The sequence below is a fragment of the Peromyscus californicus genome, unplaced genomic scaffold (assembly GCF_007827085.1).
Source record: "Peromyscus californicus insignis strain IS unplaced genomic scaffold, ASM782708v3 Scaffold_4__1_contigs__length_199733344, whole genome shotgun sequence".
Lineage (NCBI taxonomy): Eukaryota > Metazoa > Chordata > Mammalia > Rodentia > Cricetidae > Peromyscus > Peromyscus californicus.
Genome location: NW_026294562.1, coordinates 169079595 through 169095723, shown reverse-complemented (window position 1 = coordinate 169095723; position 16129 = coordinate 169079595). Strand labels below are relative to the sequence as shown.

The window sequence follows — 16129 nt, the reverse complement described above, 5'->3', positions numbered from 1 at the left end:
CCGCCTCAGATAAATAAATGTAAAAATAAAAAATTTAAATATCGGTCGGTTAAGCGTCCACCTCAGATATAAGGCTACAAACGGAAGGAAGGAGCCTCGGGGGCGGGGGTGTCAGATCTTAGGCTCCGTTTCCTCCGCAGGCAAAGTGGTTAGGCACGATCCTTTTCTGGTCTGCATGTCACACCACGGAGAATATAACATCAAATCTGTACGAAGGTGTCATTCTGGGCTAGCGGTGCATGCCTGTAATCCCCCAGCCCTTGAGGATGCTGCGGCAGGAGGATGGCGGAGAGTTTGAGGCCAGAGCAGGCTAAATAGTGAGATTCTATGTTTCCAATGTCCCTACTGGGCTGTCCAGGGCACTCCAGCATGCCCTGCAGAAACCTGATGTCCCTCCCCATAGACCACCTATCAGCCTGACTGGTAGGAGGAGGGCTGTTCCTGTGTTGGGGTGGATTGCTGTCCTGTGTCTGTTGCCTGGAAGTGATGGTTGTTTTCAGGGAGTGTGTAAGTGTTCCAAAGAGCTGCATCACACCTACCACCTTTCATCATGGTCATTATTTCCCACACACATCAGTCCTGAGAGTTCATTATAAAAGCAAGAAGGTCCACCTGCCTACGGCCCGGCAAAACACCCAGCAGTAAGGGCTTACCAACTCTAATTTACACAGTTATTTTATCTTCAGTGGTGCAGAAGATGGGACCAACAGCTTTACTCATGCTAGACAAGAGCTCTGTCACTGAGTCACACCCCAGCCCCTCACTGGGGGATTCTAGGCAGGGGCTCTACCACTGAGCCACACCCCCAGCCCCTCACTGGGGGATTCTAGGCAGGGGCTCTACCACTGAGCCACACCCCCCAGCCCCTCACTGGGGGATTCTAGGCAGGGGCTCTACCACTGAGCCATACCCCAGCCCCTCACTGGGGGATTCTAGGCAGGGGCTCTACCACTGAGCTACACCCCAGTCCCTCACTGGGGGATTCTAGGCAGGGGCTCTACCACTGAGCCACACCCCAGCCCCTAACTGGGGGATTCTAGGCAGGAGCTCTATCATTAAGTGTTTGTTTGTTTGGTTTGTTTATTGTTTGAGACAAGATTTCATTATGTAACCCTGGCTGCCCTGAGACTCAGAGAGATTTACCTTATTCTGACTCCATGGTGCTTGGATCAAAGCTGTGTGCCAAAATACCCAATTCAATCTTATTTTGTGTGTATATGATGTGTGTGCCCTTGTGTGAACATATGCACATGTGTCTGTGAGGATGTGTGTGTGTACATATAAGCCATTTTAGTTAGTTCCTTAGGAGTCATCTTGGATATTTGTTTTGTTTTTTTGAGACAGTGTTTCTTGGGCGGTAGTGGCGCACGCCTTTTATCCCAGCACTCGGAAGGCAGAGGCAGGCTGATCTCTGTGAGTTCGAGGCCAGCCTGGTCTACAGAGCGGGATCCAGGAAAGGTGCAAAGCTACACAGAGAAACCCTGTGGGGGAAGAAATCTATGAGACAATGTTTCTCTATGTAGCCCTGGCTGTCCTGGAACTCACTCTGTAGACCAGGCTGGCCTCAAAATCACAGAGATCCGCCTGCCTCTGCCTCCCAAGTGCTGGGATTGAAGATGTGCGCCACCACTGCCTGGCTGCTTTTTTCTTCTTTTTAAAAAATGTATATGGGTGTTCTGTCCTGTCTGTGCACTGTGTATCTGCAGTGCCTGTAGAAGCCAGAAGAGGGCGTTGGGTCTCTTGGAACTAGAGTCATAGATGGCTGTGAGCCGCCATACCTAGGTGCTGGGAATGGAGCCCCCGGTCCTCTGGAAGAGCAGCCAGTGCTCTTAACCACTGAGCCATGTCTCCAGCCCCATACCCACGTCCTCAGGCTTGCCCAGCAAGGACTTGACTGACAGCCATCTCCTCAGGACCCCGTTCTTTCCTTTATCGCCACAGATGGGTTTCGCCCATTCTACAACTTCAAATCGAACAACTTAAAATAAAAAAGGGGGAATGTTGTAGCGGTGCTGTGTGGCCGTGGGCAGGTGACCTCACTTCTCTGAACCATATCACTCCCTTCTTTCAGGGAACTTGATGGACGTAGAAAGTGAGAGGGTTAATCACAAAGCCGAGATGCTCGCTCACAGTACTGGAGAATTAAAAGGGCAGGCCCAAGGCAAGCGTCATGGTAACTCCATATAAATCCTGAGAGATGAGACGTGGTTTTACACAGCCCGGGCCGGCCTTGAACTTCATGTGCAGTTGAAGATGACCTTGAAATCCTGATCCTCCTGCCTCCCCACCCCGGAGTATTTGGATTATAAGTGGGAGCCGCCATTGCTTCTAAAGAGCAATTCAGAGTGCCCAGTGGTGGGGGTAGGGCCCCTTCTCTTCTGGCGCACCCGAAGTTTGCCACAAGTCAGCCCAACTCGTGGCAGGCAAAACACAACCCCTCTCTGAGCTTCGCTGGGAACATCTACAGAAGAACAGTTTTCAGAAAGACAGCTAGAAAATGGAGAGGACCTGTGGCTGGCTGGGAGTAGGAGACCGGCGCCGCACCAGCCTCTGGGGTGCAAACGCAGCCCGCGGAATGGATGGGAACTTCCTCTCCCCCTACTCTTGGACTGGGGGGGATTGATAGAGGGCCGCGCACAAGGCAGTTTCTCACGACCCAGCTCAGGGGGACAAACGCCCAGAGTGACCCCGAAGGGATGCGTGGAGAATCACCAGCAATTTTCCATCTTTGCAGGGCCTATTTTTCCATGCAGAGCCAAAGATGACCACCAGGGGGCGGCGAAGCATCCAGCGCTCCCCCACCACCCGCTCCCCCTTGCTCCCCGCCCAAGGAAAAGTAGTCGTAGCGGGGGTCACCTTCCCAGAACTAGGAGTGTGGGAGTCAGTGGTGGGGCTGGGGGGACGGGACGGGACGACGACAGGATTTGACCCAAGAATGTCAGAAATCAAGCCCCTAAAAGACTAGAAGCTTCCGGGGCGGTGGTCGTGGCTCACACGTTTAATCCCAGCACTCGGGAGGCAGAGGTAGGAGGATCTCTGAGTTCCAGGCCAGCCTGGGGTCTGCAGAACGAGTTCCAGGACAGCCAGGGCTACACAGAGAAACACTGTCTCGAAAAATAAACAAACAAACAACAACAACCCAAAAAAGAAAAAAAGAAAGAAAAAGGAAGAAAAAGAAAAACAAAAGTTCACTGTGTTCCCCCCGCCCGCCCCCCCACAGCTACATTGGGATGGCGGCCTTCACCATCCAGCTCTTCACATGGGTGCTGGTGATCTGAACTTTGGGACCCGAGTGCTAAAATTCCTTCCTGGGAGAAGACATAAGCGAGGCCCCCAGACACACCCCAGACACACCGAGGCACAGTCCACCCAAGTCCACATTGGGAACCAGTGAGTTTTTGGGGTGTCCCTACGGAGCACAGTTGATGTGGGTGCTCCACAGGCTACACCAGAAGGTCTTTACCCTGTAGGGTGAGGGCTCTCGGGTGGATGCATAATGGAGGCCCTCCCTCTCTAGTCCCTCCCTGAGGCCACAGCGTTGCTTACACCAGCAGGTAGGGAACGGCTGGGTACTCCCTTCCCGTCCCTGTGTGAAGGGATTTAAACAGTCTAGAAAGCCCAGCTGGGATGACCTTCTGCATCGGACTCAAGTGAACTCCCCAAGACAGCAGCTGCTGGGCTCAGAGGGTCGTCACGACCCTCGGGGAGGACGTTCCAGGCTGAGCCATTCCCCCAGGCCTTTGGAGGAGTTTGAACTTCATAGACACACTCAACTATTCAAACACTCTCAGTCTGTCATTCAGCGTCCAGTGCCCAAGTTCCTGCTTCTGTATCTGCGCTGGGCTCGGAGACAGCTGAACAAGTGTTCAGCAGTCCTGGCCCTTCCCATCCAGGGTTCCAAGTCAGTGAAAGAGACACACATCTGTCCCCAGAGTCGTCAAGGACCGTGACAGGGGCCAGCAGGGGGCTGGAGCCCCAAGAAGGCTTTATTTGAGTTTATTGGGAGGAGAAAACACATGCATGAGCTTCCACTGGGATGGTTCCTTCTTTATCTTCCCACATTAAGGTCTGTCTGTTGCCCCTTACAGGGGGTCCTCCATGATGTCACCTTTGTCACTCCCTAGTCTTGTAGAGTCAGCGTCTTCTGAGGCAGGTATGTCTTCCCACTCAGGTATTCCTTCCCATGAGGTAGCACTGAGGCTGTCTTGGCTTATCATTGTACCCCAAACCATGCACACACATACACATATATACACTCATGCACATACACACACACACACACACACACACACACACACACACACACACACAAATGCTGCTTATGGAATTCATTTACTCATTTGACTAGTGTTAGAAGCATTTTATTCTCGACCAGCTTTTGACTGGGGGATGCTCTCAGACTAGTTGGGTATCTTCCTCTCCTGCTCCTCTGTGTGTGTGTGTGTGTGTGTGTGTGTGTGTGTGTTACGAGATGCAAGGAGGTTAGAGGACAACACTGTGGACTCGTTCAATCCTTCTGCCTTTATGTTGGTTCTGGGGGTGGAACTCAGGCTACCAGGCTTGTACTGTAAGCATCTTTCCCTACTGAGCCACCTCACAGGCCCTCTCAACTTATTATAAGTTAATTACATTTATTTGCCAGACATGGTAGTGCACACCTTTAATTCCAGCATTGGGGAATCAGAGGCAGATCTCTGTGAGTTTGAGGCCAGCCTGGTTTACATAGGAAGTTCAAAGCCGGCCAGGGCTACACAGGGAGAGGCTGTCTTGAAAGAGGAAAAATTTAAAACAAGAGGAATCCTTGGCAAGTCATTGTTTTGTGATGGGATGGCCCGTGTCCATCCCTCCCTCCCAAGAGGTCACTGCTGTGGGACGGTCTTTCTGTATGCTGTGAATATATGTTGCTCCCATTGGTTAATAAATAAAGCTGCTTTGGCCTATGGTAAGGCAGGATGGAGCCAGGTGGGAAATCCAAGCAGACAGGGAGAAGAAGGGCAGAGTCAGGACAGACGCCAGACGCCCAAGGAGCAAGATGCCAGCAGACCAGTAACACCACAGCCATGCAGCAATACACAGAAGAATAGAAATGGGTTCTTTAAGCTATATTTTAAGGTAGCTAGCAATAAGCCTGAGCCATAGACAGTTTGTAATTCATAGTAAGCCTCTGAGTGATTATTTTATAAAAAAAATGGCTCCTGCCCAAGCAGGTCTGGGCAGGACCGGGAAACTTCAGTCTACAGACCACCTCACGGTTGAGAAACAGAAAGAAACACGGGACTGATTAGTTATAGCAGGCTAGGTTGCTCTTCTTTCCCCTCCTTCTTTCCTTCCTCCACCTCCTTCTCTTTCTTACCCTTCTGCTTTCCTTTGGTTTTTGTGGCAGGCTCTCACTGTGTAGACCAGGATGACTTTGAACTCAGAAATTTGGCCGGCCTCCGCCTCCTGAGTGCTGGGATGAACGCCATGTACCACCACACCCCACCCTTTTGTTTTTAAATAACTTCTTCTAATTTATAACATTTATTATTCGTTCACTTCTTGTGTGAGTGTGAAAGTGGACCACGCTCAATGAATGTGTGCCAGGGTGCGTGGGGAGGTCAGGGCCAATTTTCAGGAACTGGTTCTCACCTTCCACCAAGGATCTTGGTGAGTTCAAGGCCAGCCTGTCTACATAGTGAGTTTCAGGGCTGCACAGGCCTTTAATCCCAGTATTCAGAAGGCAGAAGCAGGTGGATCTCCGAGACTGAGGCCAGCTTGGTCTACATAGAGAGTTCCAGGACAGCCAGAACTACACAGAGAAACCCTGTCTGGAAAAACAACAAAAAACACATACCCAACACCCCCAAATCCAAACAAACAAAAGAAAGGTTTTTGCTGCATGGAATCTGTCCCTGGGATAGTGGCAAGCTTGGCTAGTGGGCCTCCACATCAACACATATACCAGGCAGGGTGGTGTATGCCTGTAACCTCAGAGCTCTGGAAAGTTATGAATTCAAGATCATCCTTGGCTACACAGAGCGTCTGAGGCCAGACTCTGCCTTGAAGGATAATGATCCTTTCTGGAGGCTGAGGAGAGGGCTGCCAATAAAGAACCTGCTGGGCAAGCATGGGAAACTGAGTCCAGGCTCAGCACCCACGTGAGGTCTGAGCATGGCAGCACACGTCTTCAATCCCAGCTCTGAGGAGGTGAAGAAACCTGGGGCTTGCTGGCCAGCCAGTGTAGCCAAATTACTCCAGGTTCAGTAAGAGAATCTCTCAAAAACAAGGTAGAGAGGCCTGGAGTGGTGACTCTGGGCTTAAGGGAGCATTGCTTGCTCTTTCAGAAGACTCAGTTTGGTCCCAGCACCCACACTGGGCAGCTTGCAACTGCTTGTAACTCCAAGTCCAAGAGATCTGACGCCCTCTTCTGGCCTCAAGGGCAACTGCACCAGTGTGCAGACATGTCCTCACACAGACACACACTCCTAGAAATAATTTATTTTAAAAACCTTTAAAAAGAAAAGCTAGGTGGTGGCAGCGGCGGCAAACGCCTTTAATCCCAGCACTCCGGAGGCAGAGGCAGGCAGATCTCTGTGAGTTCAAGGCCAGCCTGGTCTACAGAGTGAGTTTCAGGACAGCCAGGACTACACAGAGAAACCTTGTCTCGAAACAAAACAGACAAAACAATACAGAGGAGAGCAATGGAGGAAGACACTTGATTTTGACCTCTGGCCTCCACAATACACACACACACATACACACACATACATGCACACACACATACACACACATACACACACATACATGCACACACACATACACGCACGCACACATACACGCACACACACATACATGCACACACACATACACATACATGCACACACACATACACACACATACATGCACACACATACACACACAAACACACACACACACACCAATCCCCCTACACCAAATACATAGACCAGACTCCAGACAGCTCAGTGCATAAGTCTGTATTTCTGGATGATATAAAAGAATAAACTTAAAAAAAAAAAACACCCCAAACCAAACACCAATGGCTTCCCCAAGGCATGGTGACCCACTCTTCCCACCCAGATAAACAGAGACTTCTGTCTGTCCACTCACCCGCCCACCCCCATAAGCCCCTCTCTATAGACATACTCTGGGTATATATTACTCTATCCCGCAATAGACATCTCCCAAAAATAGAACTCAATCCTGCCACAGGGCTCCACCCTGGCCCTTGACCCCTGCTTCAGACTACACGCCACTGCAGCACACTTGTGTCTTTGCCCCCAGTGGTCAGGGCCATGCTGTCATCCCACAAGAAGGCCACATTAGTCACGTGGCTGCTGTGTCCACCGTATTTGTGGCTGAGGGCCTGTCAGAAGGAGAGAAGTGAAAGGAAAAGGTCAGAGGAAAAGTGCCACCTGGAGGCCACGGTCATTTTCTTCTTCACAGCCATTAAAAATATGTGTGTGTGCTACAAGTTTTTACTCTATAGTCCGGGATGTCCTAAAGCTCACAATCCCCTTGCCTCTGTTAAATTTTTGGTTGTTTGTTCCTCAAGACAGGGTTCCTCTGTGTAGCCCTGGCTTGTCCTGGAACTCACTTTCTAGAGCAGGCTGGCTTTGAACTCACAGAGATCCGCCTGCCTCTGCCTCCTGAGGGCTGGGATTAAAGGTGTGCGCCACCACTGCCTGGCTTAACTTTTAATTTACATGTATCTGTGTGTGTTGGAGTATGAGTTTGTACAGGGACCCACGGCGGCATTGGATCCCCTGGAGTTTCACATTATGTGGTTGAGCCCCTGATGTGGGTGCTGGACCTGAACTCAGGTCCTCTAGTAGAGCAGTACATTCTCTTAACTGCTGAGCCATTACTCCAGACTCTCCCTTCCTTTTAAAAACACATAGTGTATGAGTGTGTGTACATGGACACACATGCACCACGGAACACACGTTGGGGCCAGAGGACAACTCGTAGAAGTTGTCTCTCTCCCACCACAGTGTAGGTCCCGGAGACTGAATTCAGGGCATTAGATTTGGTAGCAAGCACATTTACCTGTTGGGGGTGTGGCTCAGTGGTAGAGCCCTGCATAGTATGTATGATGCCTTAGTTCTACCCTCAGCACTGAAGTTAGATGAAGGATAGACATGAGACATAAGAACTAACTGCACTCTACCAGGTCTCCATTAAAAGTGGGGTGTGAGCTGGGCATGGTGGTACACGCCTTTAATCTCAGCACTCGAGGCAGAGGCAGGCGGATCTCTGTGAGTTTGAGACCAGCCTGGTCTACAACATGAGTTCCAGGCCAGCCAGGGCTGTTACACAGAGGAACCCTATCTCAAAGAACCAAAAAAAAAAAAAAGGTGGGGTACGGCAATTCTCCATGAGGAGCTCATGCCTACATTCAGATATGGCTTACTTTCCTCTTCTTTGAAAAGCCCAGAAGGAGCCAGGTAGTGGTGGTGGTGCAGTCCTTTAATCCAAGCACTTGGGAAGCAGAGGCAGGCAGATCTCTGAGTTTGAGGCCGGCCTGGTCTACAAAGTGAGTTTTAGAACAGCCAGGACTGTTATATAGAGAAACCCTGTCTTGAAAAAGAGAAAGAAAGAAAGAAAAACCCAGAAGGCCACACTCATACTCTTGGGTGTATCTTTCTTTCTCCTGAGTGTCTCTCTTAGCCCTCATGTTTAATTACATTAACATACCCTCATTAAATTCTAACTCTGCTTCAGGAAAGAGTTGGCTGTAGTAAGGAGCAGCCTCTCCTAGGCTCAGGCAGGTGCTCTCCCCAGTAATTTGGTTCTGCAGAAGTTGGTCCTTGTCTATGGCTGTATGGGTATCATGGGTGCTGGGTACCCAAACCCTAGCCCTACAGTCTTGCACCCAGCTTGGTGAGGGCAGTAGCCTCACGGTGGTTTTTCTTTGGTTTTGTTTTTTGGGTCCTTACTTCCTTCCCTCCCGAGATAGGGTTTCCCTGTGTAGCCCTGGCTGTCCTGGATCTCACTCTGTAGACCAGGCTGGCCTCGAACTCACAGAGATCCGCCTGCCTCTGCCTCCTGAGTGCTGGGATTTAAGGCGTGCTTACGCATGCCCAGCAGCCTCATGGATTTTGTCTGGCCAGGCACACAGTAAGTGATCATTTAATGTTTGTAAAAAAGAATATACGCAGAAAGCTCAGAGCTACAGATTCTGTCTCAGAATCCCATGAAGGACCCTGTACTGTTAAGACACCCTACAGAAGGGGAAACTGAGGCCCAGAGAGGAGTAAATCGCCTAAGAAAGTAAACAAATGAACAACAAGAGGCTGGGGGGCCGCCGGGAGGATGGGGAGGCCCTGGGCTCCATCTCTAGCAACACATAAACTTGGCTCAATGGCACACATCTTTACTCCGGGCTCTGGGGAGACAGAGGCAGGAGAACTGGTGGGAATTCAAGGTCATCCTTGAATCAGTATGGCGGTTTCTCAGAAAATTGGGAATCGATCTACCTCAAGACCCAGCCATACCACTCTTGGGCATATACCCAAGGAATGCTCTGTCATACCACAAGGACTACGCTCAACTGTGTTCATAGCAGCACTATTTGTAACAGCCAGAACCTGGAAACAACCTAGACGCCCGTCAACTGAAGAACGGATTAAGAAAATGTGGTACATATACACAATGGAGTACTACTCAGCAGAGAAAAACAATGACAGCCTGAAATTTGCAGGCAAATGGATGGAACTAGAAAATATCATCCTGAGTGAGGTAACCCAAACCCAGAAGGACAAACATGGTATGTACTCACTCATAAGTGGATACTAGATATAAAGCAAAGGACAATCAATCAGACTGCAACCCACAGAACCAAGGAGGCTACATAGCAGGGGGGACCCAAGGATGACTGTGACTTATAATAAGTTTTGGTTTTACTCAATTACTGGGCAAGCCTCAGTGAAACATTTCACTATTAGGATAAGAATTTGTACTGTATCAAGCTGATAATAGAAAAATAAATAAATAAAAATGAAAAAAAAAGTCATCCTTAGCTATCTAAGGACTTTCAAGCAAGCCTGAGCTATTTGAGACCCTCTTCCCAAAACAAAATAGGCATCCCCACAAAGGGAGTGAATACCGCCTCCCAGCAATCCCAGCAGCCCCCAGCCCCTCAGGCCCCCAGGGGACTCACTCTCGGCTGACAGCAGGGGTAGTTGAACAGGTGCACTTTGCCAAAGTCATCAGCAGAAGCCAGAAGCTTCCCATCATGAGAGCGGGCCACAGCATTGATGTCTGTGCCATCTGCGCCCTCGGGCCAGATCCCTGTAGACAGGACAAGAGAAGTGATGAAATCTGCTTCACTGCTGGGCATGGCGGCACAGGCCTGTAAACTCAGCTACTGGAAACAAAAGGAAAAAATTCAAGAATTGCCTGGATCACTTATTGCAGCTTATCTCAAAAAGTTAAAGAAAAGGAAAAAGCTGGGGGTGTAGCTCAGTGGTAGAGGCCCTGCCTAGAATCCCCCAGTGAGGGGCTGGGGTATGGCTCAGTGGTAGAGCCCCTGCCTAGAATCCCCCAGTGAGGGGCTGGGGGTGTGGTTCAGTGGTAGAGCCCCTGCCTAGAATCCCCCAGTGAGGGGCTGGGGGTGTGGTCTAGTGGTAGAGCCCCTGCCTAGAATCCCCCAGTGAGGGGCTGGGGGTGTGGCTCAGTGGTAGAGCCCCTGCCTAGAATCCCCCAGTGAGGGGCTGGGGGTGTGGCTAGACTCTCCAGATCTCAGTTCAAATGGTTCTCCCTCCAGGAGGCCCGCCCTAACTTCTTCAATGACTTGGCCCAATACTCCTTCCCCAGTGGCATCTAACATGTTCCAGCTAGACCCTGTACAGGTCACACTGTCTCGGGTGAGGCTGCCTTCCTCGCCGCACTGTGAGCTCCAGAAGAGCACATCTGGGACTACCATCGTCACTGCCCAGGCCAACGGTGTTCCTGCACTTGTGACAATGGCTTGGGGACCTGATGGAAGAGGTGGCTGGAGGATCTGCAACGTGGAGCCCTCTGAGGCAGGTGCCCTGATGCATTTGGTCTCATTTCATTAGAGCTCTGAGCGACTTCAGTGGTCATTTCATTTCACTCTGCCCTTCCTCTGACCAGAGAACCGTGGAAACAGTAAAGGACTGAGTTCTCCAGCACGGAGGCAGCCGATACAAGGAAAGGTGGTTTCTCGGAGCTCCAGTGGGAACCTCCCCATTCCAGAACTTACCGAACACCCCAAACCCCAACACACAAGTAGCGGTGGCCCATTCCACATTTCTCACGGTATCTGCGCTGGTGATCTGCTTACAGGTGGCGGCGTCCCCTAGGGTAGACAATCCAAAGAGATGTTCAGGGCCTAAAGAACTACCATCAGCCAATCTATTTCCCAGATAATGCAGCACCGAAGTCCAAGTCAGAGGGGTCGAAGGTCTCTGAGCTTATTTCTGTCCCTCTGGACCAGCTGAAGGCTGGATTTTGGACGTGACATGCCAAAACCTAAGTTGGGTACTTTGGCATAAAAACCTGCCGTCCATTGTCAAAGCGGAAGGGAAATGGGGCGCACCGGGAAATAAATCACAAGCTAGAGATTGCTGAGCTCCAAATCGGATCAGCTCAGACTAGTTCAAGGAACAGGGAGCTGTATGCAAACAACATGCAAATTAGGCGACAAAACAAAGAAATCTGGCCAGTGTCAGAGAACTCACAGTACAGAATCTCGTAGTCTCCGGAATTGGTCACAAAGTAGGAGCTGTCCTGGGCCCAGTCCAGGTGGGTGATAAAACTGGAATGGCCCTGCAGGGGATGCGAGGGTCACTTAGAACACAGGAGAGGGCTGAGCCAGGGAGAGGGGATGGATTAAATCAGGATTAGGAGGCAAAATACACAGAGTGAGAACACGTTGGGCTAGGGGGAGGATACAAAGCCTTCTGAGAGTAGGGGCGGGGCCAGACTACCATGGGCGGGGCCAGACCGTGATGGGTAGGGCTGACAAAAGCGCTCAGAAGACAACGGCAAAACTCCACACAGGGGGTGGGGTTTGAATGGGAGGGGCGGGGCTACACAGAGGTGCTCCTGGGATGGAGGGGTAGGTTTAGAGAGCAGGGGCGGGGCTACAAATGAGGGCGGGGCTTGGAAGGTGAGGGTTGGGGCTACACGAAGAAGGGGCGGCTTAGAACACAATAAGGGATGAGGATGGGGGCCAACTGAGATGCCTTGACATAGTCAGGGCAAGGAAAAAAATCAGCTGCGTTCTGAAGCTGTGGCTCCCTTGCGGTAGAAAAATGGTTAGTTTTGCACCCCACTGGGCGGGGTGGTGGCGCGGGCTGGGGACCACTGCCCACTCACCGAGCACTTGCCCAGGCGGCTGACCTTGCGGCCACCCTGGTCCACCGTGTACACGTACACCAAGTTGTCGTGGGAGCCCACAGCCAGGTACGCCCCGTCTGGGGAGGGGGAGGGGCTATGAGGAGGCACCCAGACTCCGCCCCCTTCTCTCCCAGACTCAGCCCCTCCTCCACAGTCCCAGGCTCCTCCTCCCTCCATGACTCGTCCCTCCCTCGGCAGGGGGGGGACTATAGCCCCTCACCCCCCCAGTCTGTACTTCCGAACCTCGGTTCCAAAGACCCTGCCTCCTCAGGACCCCATGCCTACCTGGGGAAAAGCTGACCACGGAGATCTGCTCATTGCCATCTGTGTGGATAGCCACTAGGTCATGGGTGTCTGTGTCCAGTAGCAGCCACCTTGAAGGAGAAGGCATGATGGGGGTGGTGGTGGAGGATGAGAGGTCGTTGTTGAGATAGGGCAGTGTGTGGGGCCTGAAGGAGAGCCATAAGTGCCTCCCAAATGCAGGGCTGAGGGGGTGGGGCCAGGCTACCTCGGTGGAGCCAGACAGTGAGGCGTGGGCCTCAGGCTGTGATGGGCGGAGGTGAACAACACCTTCCTCCTCATCTCTCACCCCCTTCGCTTAGAAGCCCGTGCCATTTCAAATAGGTGGGCAAAGCCCCACACGGGGTCCACTGACTGCAAGGGGCGGGGCTACAGACAGGCCCTTAGGACTGAAGCAGCAGGTTTCGAACGTGAGGCGCTCTAAGGGCTTTGGGGCAAAAGGAAAAGGAACCGGTGAGGACTTGGTCTTTTCAGCAGTACCTGCCGGTCACTGTGCCCACCGCCAGGACAGAGCCACTGGGATGGAAGCCAGCCGAACGGGCAGGGTCCTGGGAAGGAAGAGAAAAAAGCTGTGGTCCCAGGTCCATCAAGGTACTCCCCAGCCTCAGAAACTAGCTCCTAGCATGGCCTGAGGTCTCTCTGCGCTCCCGAGCCTTCCAGAAACCGCCAGGAGCTATTCCCCTTTCTTGAGCATGCTAACATAAGAGAAATATTCTCTCTTCCTGCTCTACCTTTTTTCTTTTGAGACAGGACTGTGTAAACCAGGTTGGCCTTGAACTCACAGAGATCCACCTGCCTTTGCCCACAAAATACTGCCCAGTAAGATGCCCTTTTTTATTTTTTTTCCAGTCCCCCCGCCCCCCAAGACAGGGTTTCTCTGTGTAGCCCTGGCTGTCTTGGATCTAGCTTAGACCAGGCTGGCCTCAAACTCAGAGATCCGACTACCTCTGCCTCTTGAGTGCTGGGATTAAAGGTGTGCACGACCACTGCCTGGCAAGATAATCATCTTAAAGAGACCGTGTGTAGCTTCCACCTGATGCGCTGAGCCCTGAGGTGTCAAAAGCAGCAATTTCTGCAGACCCATAGGTCTGCATTCCCATCCTATTACCTCAATGGTCCGGCTCCATAGGGGCTGGTGGGCCTCTGAACTCCAAAGGTGCACCAGCTTATCCTGCCCACAGGTCACGAACTGTGCCCGGCTAGGATGCGTGGCCAGGCCCCACAGCTCTTCCACATGTCCCTGCAGGAGGGAGAGAAGATGATGGGGAAGAGGCAGCAAAGGTAGCCTTCTCCCTAGCCAGCTTTGATGCCAGGGAGAAATGCCAGACCAGCCCCCATGACCCAGAAAGCCCCTTCTGCACAGAAGAGTTCTCCCTTGGTGGGGGTTGACTCTGGCTACCCCACGGCTCGAAGCAAAGCCCCTCCCTCCCCCCAAACCTCCGCTTTCCCCTTTTAGAATGGAAGGTGGGGGGACGGTGGCTCAGAGTCTGACCTCAGTAGCCACACAGGCTCCATCCACCCTCCCTAGATACCTCCCAGACTTCAGCCTTAAGGATCTGGGAAAAGCCTAGTGGACTTGGTCTTGAGTCACAGAACTGAGACATCTAGGGTCACATGGAGGACCCTCAGCTCTCTTATTGATGGTGGGAACCAGATACCTAGTCAGCTGACCTCACCTTGGAACCTCAGGGTTTGTGAGTGTGTGTGTGTGTGTGTGTGTGTGTGCGTGTGTGTACACCTGAGTGCAGAGCCTGAATTCAGCATTAAGAATCTTTTTCTCTCACTCCCTTCTTTATTTACTCTTTATTTATTTTGTGGGTGTTGGTGCGTTGTCAAGGCCTGCATGTGGAGATCAAATGAACTGACAGAGCTAAGCCTCTCCTTCCACCATGTGGTTTCAAGAACTTGAACCCCGTTAGGCTTGGTGGCAAGCTCCTTTACCCACTGAGTCTTGGCCTCTGCTCTATCATTTTTGATACAGGGTCTTTCCCTAAACCTAGAACACGCCAACCTGGATAGGCAGGCAGGCTGGCAAGCCCCATCAGTCTGTCTTGCCTCTCCAGGTCTCGGATCTCAGGTGTGTTACCGTGCCCAGATTTTATACATGGGCTCTGGGGAAACCAAACTCAGGTCCTCCTGTTTATACAGCAAGAACTTTACCAACCAAGCCCTGTTTGGTTTTGAGACAGGGCTTCCCTATCTTCTCAAGGCTAGGCTGGAACTCACAGAAATCCTCCTGCTGTAGTCCTCTGACTGCTGAGATTACAGGTATACGCTACCATGCCCAATGTGAAACCTCAGTTTCACAGTCTCTAAAATGGGGCCAGCTGCCCCATGTTCCTCAAAGCATTGTTGGCCCCCTCAGAACATGGATAGAAAGTGCTGAACACAAGCCAGGCACAGTGGACAAACCTGGCACTCAGGATGTGGGGGCAGGAGGAACAGGACTTCAAAGTTATCCTCAGGTGGACAATTCAGGGCGAACCTGGGCTACATAAGATCTTGTCTCAAAGGCAAAAAAAACCCCAAAACTCCAAAAAACCCAAAGGGCTGGGGTGTGGCTCAGTGGTAGAGCCCCTGCCTAGAATCCCCCAGTGAGGGGCTGGGGTGTGGGTCAGTGGTAGAGCCCCTGCCTAGAATCCCCAGTGAGGGGCTGGGGTGTGACTGAGAGGTAGAACCCCTGCCTAGAGTCCACCAGTGAGGGGCTGGGGCGTGGCTGAGTGGTAGAGCCCCTGCCTAGAGTCCCCCAGTGAGGGGCTGGGGCGTGGCTGAGTGGTAGAGCCCCTGCCTAGAATCCCCAGTGAGGGGCTGGGGCGTGGCTGAGTGGTAGAGCCCTTCTCTAACATTTCCAAGGCTCTGGGTTCTATTCCCAGCACTACACAAAAGAAACAAACGAAAGCGGTAAACACAGGCTAGCTTAAAGACGGTCCTCCGAAAACAAACGTCATTAGTAATTATGAACCCCAAAACGACGGAATGCTATCAATCAACGATAGCCAAGGCAGTAATTGATATCATGGTAGATATTTATAGTTCTAATTATGCTACATTAACATATATTACTAATATAATAAGAAATACAGTTGGGAATGGTGGCTCACACCTGTACACCTGAGCAACTAGGAGGCTTGAGGCATGACTGCGAGTTTGAAGCCAGCCTGGGCTATGTAGAAAGATCCTGCCTCAAGCCAGGCAGTGTTAGCGGAGCACGCCTTTAATCCCGGCACTCAGGCATCAGAAGTAGGAGGAGCTCTGTGAATGCGAGGCTAGCCTGGTCTACAGAGCAAATTCCAGGACAGCCAAGCTACACAGCGAAACTGTCTTGAAACCCCTCAAAAAAAACAAAAACAAGCCGGGCGGTGGTGGCGCACGCCTTTAATCCCAGCACTCGGGAGGCAGAGGCAGGCGGATCTCTGTGAGTTCGAGGCCAGACTGGGCTACAGAGTGAGTTCCAGGAAAGGCGCAA

General features: G+C 51.7%; 1 protein-coding gene across 1 annotated transcript in view; it reads right to left on the bottom strand.

Moving 5' to 3' along the window:
* Positions 1–6959: 6959 nt before the first annotated feature.
* The window catches only part of Eml2 (EMAP like 2), a 31265-nt gene continuing 22095 nt past the window's right edge, over positions 6960–16129 (bottom strand). The window contains 8 exon segments of the mRNA XM_052761556.1: positions 6960–7363; positions 10160–10290; positions 11225–11320; positions 11703–11790; positions 12343–12440; positions 12649–12737; positions 13144–13211; positions 13772–13903. Coding sequence (XP_052617516.1) covers positions 7238–7363; positions 10160–10290; positions 11225–11320; positions 11703–11790; positions 12343–12440; positions 12649–12737; positions 13144–13211; positions 13772–13903 — 828 coding nt within the window. The 3' untranslated portion in view covers positions 6960–7237.